The sequence below is a fragment of the Raphanus sativus genome, unplaced genomic scaffold (genome assembly GCF_000801105.2).
Source record: "Raphanus sativus cultivar WK10039 unplaced genomic scaffold, ASM80110v3 Scaffold0139, whole genome shotgun sequence".
Taxonomy (NCBI): domain Eukaryota; kingdom Viridiplantae; phylum Streptophyta; class Magnoliopsida; order Brassicales; family Brassicaceae; genus Raphanus; species Raphanus sativus.
In genome coordinates this window covers 55,409-60,940 of record NW_026615459.1, presented here as the reverse complement: position 1 = coordinate 60,940, position 5,532 = coordinate 55,409, and the positions used below count along the sequence as shown (strand labels likewise).

The 5,532-nt window shown below is 41.4% G+C and overlaps 1 protein-coding gene across 1 annotated transcript; it reads left to right on the top strand.

Moving 5' to 3' along the window:
• Window positions 1-2,373: 2,373 nt before the first annotated feature.
• Window positions 2,374-5,127, top strand: LOC108849906 (F-box protein At2g40910-like). Its single transcript, XM_056996150.1, has 2 exons — window positions 2,374-2,697; window positions 3,996-5,127. Exons 1-2 carry the CDS (start codon window positions 2,487-2,489, stop codon window positions 5,039-5,041), a joined length of 1,257 nt encoding a protein of 418 aa, XP_056852130.1. The 5' UTR covers window positions 2,374-2,486; the 3' UTR covers window positions 5,042-5,127.
• Window positions 5,128-5,532: the final 405 nt, after the last annotated feature.

Sequence of the window (5,532 nt, the reverse complement as noted above, 5' to 3'; positions counted from 1 at the left end):
GCCGAGCGATCGGACTTAACGTAAAAGTACGATCGCTGCCAGTCGTTCGTCTTGGTCGGATAGCCCGTTACCACATTGTAGTTGGGACGTATCTTTAGCGACAACAGGCCCTGATTGATCTTCACCGAAACTAGCTCCTCGAATGCTCGGACACTGAGAGCGGCACCGGCTTCTGCCCCAATCACCATCAGTGCAACTGCTAGGCGCCAAGCGCCATTTAAGAATTGGCTCAGAGCAACTCCTCGGCGCATCGTGTAGGCGGTGACGAGTCGAGGTATCGGAAACCATAATTTCGTATCATTCTCGAAGTACGACTCATATACGCACTGATATCCCTTCGGGGGAGACCACGGTCGCTGGTCCTTTGACGGGATTATGAACGTAACCCCAGTCGCCTTGCTTCTCTTCAGCAGCCTTCTCACCGACCCAAACGTAGACCGCGTCGGTAAAACGTTCCCCCAATCCTGCCCTTCAACTACAGAGGGACGAGCTCGTGTCGGGTCAAGCCTGCGCTGCTCCTCGAAAATATTTCCCGGGTAGAAGCAATAGGGAGTCATCCCGTCATCAGGAGAGCCATTACCTCCATCATCATCCTCACGAGACCGAACCATCGCCTCCGAGACGAGCATACGCTGCTCTCGGGTCGTGTTCTCGGTATCCATCATCGCCTCGCGATGAGCTGCCTCTGCACTATCTTCAGATCCTCGGACCCTCTCTAGATCGCTAACCGGATCGACGGTACCCGCAGTCATCTTCCCCTTTTGTTCTCGAGAAAGTCGTTTGCTCGTCGACATACCGAGTAAAAGAACTAAAACGGAGAGCAAAAGCTAGAGAGATAAAAGATAGAGAGAGAAAGTACCTGACAAACTGAGAGAAGAATGAGAGAAATCTCGAGGGAGGTCTCTTATTTATAGAGAGAGGGAAGGCGCCTCATACGAGGTGCCATCATTAACCCTAAGCGGGCCTAATTGGGCCTGTCGGCGGGCTCGCGCGTCATCCTCAAACGCGACCTTTCGGATTCTCGCCGAAAACCCTAGCGACGTTTCGGCTTCTCGATCAAAAAACCAACAGCGGTTCGATTTCACATCATGGGCCAAACACAATCGATTTATCGGTTTGGGAGGATTCATCCGGGACACCGAGTATACGGCGTTCCGATTGCTCGTCCAGAGAAAACAAAAAGAAATCTCTCCGCCAGCGGCTTCTCGACGGAATCAGGGAATCAGAAGATCAAACCTCCTATTCTTCGAGCCCTAACTCACTAATTCGCTGCGATCGATTACTCGACTCGACAACGAACTAGGGGGGGACTTACTGTTGGGGATGAATTGTCACCATCCACAAGGCCCAGCGAACAGGAGGCCCATTTCTGACATCTAAAGGATAGTCGGCTCGGAGCCGGCTCCAAATGAGCCACAACTCGGCTCATTGCCTCCTCTGATCAGAAGACGAGCAGCCAAAGGCGCCGATCAAGTGGCTCGGGCCGAACAGTCGTCCCGATTGGGCCTGCAAGTCGAAAGGCCCATAGTAAAAAGGATGAATTAGGTCAAAACTGACCGACCTAAGAGACTATATAAGGAGTTGAGGACAGGAAGGAAGGGCATGACCAGATAGACACACAGACTTGCGGCTAGATTAGGGTTTTCCATTACTCTCTTTGTATCTCGCCGCTCTCTCTTGTACTTCCGGCTAGGAGCTTACCGAGCATCGACTAGCCGGCTTTCTTTGTACCCTCGTTATTCCGATTCTAATAAAACGTCTCTGTTCATCCCACTCTTGAGTTCTTCTACTTTCTGTTGACCAAACTCATCTTAAACATTCCTAAACCTAACCGCAGATGGTTCGCTCCATGCTTTACCATATATATAGTACTACCTCCACTAGGAACTAGGAAGGCAGAGAAGAAGTCGGTGAGTGGCAATGTTTTGGTCTCAGTCGCAACTCTATATTCTCCTTTTGTGAGTTTTTGGGTTATAATATCTACAAGATTGGTGGATACAACAATGCTTTTGCCCTCTTCTAGGGTGACTAAAACAACAATGGTTTTCTTGGATTATCGGTCTTACACATGACCCGGGTATCCCTCTTATGATCGTTCATGATGGGAAATATATGTGCCTCTGTTTTCAAGTGTATAATAGAGATTATATAATGATGATGGACCATTACGATAGAAAATAGAAAACTATCATATAAGAAATTAAATGTTAGAAATTGGACAATTGGAAAAAAAAATAGAAAACTTACAAAAGTGTGAGTGCTTGACATTATGAAAACTTTCAAGGACTACCGTTTAACAAAAGTATGGTATCTTTTTGAGTGCCTTTAATAATTAAGATTACAATAGCTTCAACTTTTCATTAATAATAAGTAATTGTTCTACATGTATGATGTATCTGTGTTAAAACCCTAAACGGGCGACTTTTTTTCCTCTCCCTCTTCCTCTCCCTCTTTCATTCATAGGTTTCTTTAACTGCTCTGTCGACATGGGTTTGTCTTTCATCCATCATCCGAAGAGGATGAAGAAAAGAATACCGCAGAAGATGGAGATTCCTAATGATGTGGTGATGGAGGAGATCCTTGCGAGATTGCCGGCAAAATCTCTGATGAGATTCAAGTGTGTCTCAAAGCTTTGGTCATCGCTTATCAGCTCACGATATTTTTGTAACCGTTTTCTCACAGTTCCAACCCGACCTCGTCCTCGGATTTACATGTGTTTGCAGGATAACAATGACTTCAGAAACAATGTAACACTATCATTGGCTCCAGACACTACTAATCCTAATTGCTTTGTGGTTGACCACAATCTGACCAGCCCTCGGGTGGGAGGCTCACTACAAGAAAACGCGTCTATAACAACGACGCGTTACGAGGAAATTATTTCCTCGTAAATTTACATGGTGTTTACGACGATGTTACGAATAAATAAATATTCTGTCGTAAATTCGTTGTAAAGTTACAACGAAATTGTTTCGTCGTAAACCCAATGTAATTTTACAAGGCTTTTACGTGGAAAGCCCAATTCGTCGTAAACTCATTGTAAATATACAAGCCATTTACGACGAATCATGTAACCGTTACTTTTGGTGAAAACGTGCATATAGTGTGGTTTAAAGTAACTAACTTCGTTGTAAAATCATTGTAAATTTACGAGTGCTTTACGTGGAAAGCCCAATTCATCGTAAACTCAGTTAAATATACAAGCCATTTACGACGAATCATGTAACCGTTACTTTTGGTGAAAACATGCATATAGTGGGGTTCAAAATAAACTAACTTCGTTGTAAATTCGTTGTAAATAAGATGTAAAAACGATGTAAAAGCATAGTAAAGTTTTTCGTTGTAAAATCCATGTTATACCTTCACCTACCACTTACGAAAATCGTCTATATATATGATCATTTCTCAATTCAAATAACACACAAACGAAATCAAAGAAAAAAAACCAGAAAAAAGAAAAACAAATGGCTGATGGCTTCAATATTTACGAGTTACGAAGTTGGATGTATTCGCATAAAGATGATTCCGGTAGAGTGACGGATGCATTTCTAAGCGGGCTAGAGACATTCATGCACCAGGCGGGCTGTACACCAATCACGCAGGAAAGTGGTAAGATGTTCTGCCCTTGTCGGAAATGCAAGAATTCAAAATTTGCTCGTAGTGAAACTGTATGGAAGCACTTACTAAATAGAGGATTTACACCACAATATTATATTTGGTATCAACATGGGGAGGGTTATGGTGGAAATGAAGCCAGTAGTAGTAATAATTTTGAAGATGCTGGTAATAGTGAAGAACAGAATCATTTGCATAATGAATCTAGTTATCATCAGGAGGAGCAGATGGTAGATCATGATAGGGTTCAAGACATGATTACTGATGCATTTTTAGAAACAACTACAACAATAGCTCATGAAACTGGAAATGTAGAAGAACCTAATTTGGATGCAAAAAGGTTTTATGAAATGTTAGATGCTGTAACCGTTTTCTCACAGTTCCAACCCGACCTCGTCCTCGGATTTACATGTGTTTGCAGGATAACAATGACTTCAGAAACAATGTAACACTATCATTGGCTCCAGACACTACTAATCCTAATTGCTTTGTGGTTGACCACAATCTGACCAGCCCTCGGGTGGGAGGCTACGTTTTACAAAATCTTCGTGGCTTCATGTGCTACCCTTTTTTTAGAAAGCCGACGTTCTACAACCCTGCCACCCGACAACTAGTCACCATACCTGCCGCCTTCAAATCCCAAAACATCATACCAGCTCCTCCAGAAGAAGAAGCCTTCAAATCATACAATTACTATTTTGGATATGACTCAGTTATCGACCAGTACTATGTGCTCTGGTCAACTGGTGTCTACGTGAAACATTTGGGAGAGACAAAGTCAGAGCATCTGGTCTTTGTCCTAAAAGCTGGAGGAGAAGGTTCCTGGAAAAAGGCGTATCCAACTTCACCAGACTATCTTCCTCACATTCCGGCCAAAAGAGGAATGTGTATTGATGGGGTTATATATTACATGGGTTGGACTGGTACGTATAGTTTAGGGCTTGTGAGCTTCCACATTAGATCCGGAGACTTCAAAATGATCCAAGTACCTGGTAGGGACGGAGATGAGATGTTTCTAAGGACGATGAAGAATGTGAGTCTTATAGAGTATGGTGGCAAAGTAACTATCATTGACCTAACCAATCTTAGGGAAAAGGGTATGCTGGATTTATGGGCTGTGGAAGATGCTGGGAACAAGAAGAGTTTTACAAGGAAAACTATGGTTTTGCAGTCTTCTCAGCTACATTTGGTTATTAATAACAAAACTATATACACCATGAAAGGTACAACTGACAATAACAAGGTTTTCTTTATACCAGAGGATATGTTTTCTCCCTTTCACATTCTCTGTTATGACCTTCGAAGCAATGATATGACAAAGATCGAAATAAAAGGAGTACCGGACCACTGGTTTAATATTGATAGATCGACCATTAACGTGATGTTGATGGATCAGAGTGAGGATCTCGTGTCCTTGGAGACTTGAATTAGTTGTTATACTTTTACCTCTCTAATGCGTTTTTTTTTTGTTTTCTTTTGTGTGTTAGATTAAAAACACTTATGTTATTATTAACGGCTAGTTTTATAATATGATACTAGATTTTGACCCGCGTTTTAAAAACGCGGCGGATTTGTTTTCGAAATTTAATATATATTTTTAGTTATATAAGATAGTGTATAGGTTTGGGCACATATATATGAATCCGAAAAACAGGACAGTACAAAACCGAAGTCAAAATTGAACTAAAGAGCAAATTATATATTTCTGGAACCAAAAATTTGAAACTGAACTTAAAACAAATGGATACATGAATTTTTAAAATACAAATTATATACTTAAATTTTTAATTATATCTAATTTCTAAATAACCAAATATCCTAAAAATACTATATATAAACCAAATTACTGAATTATTTTTATTCAGAATATTAAAAATCATCTGAATTATCAAATATTTAAATTAAAAGCCTCATATT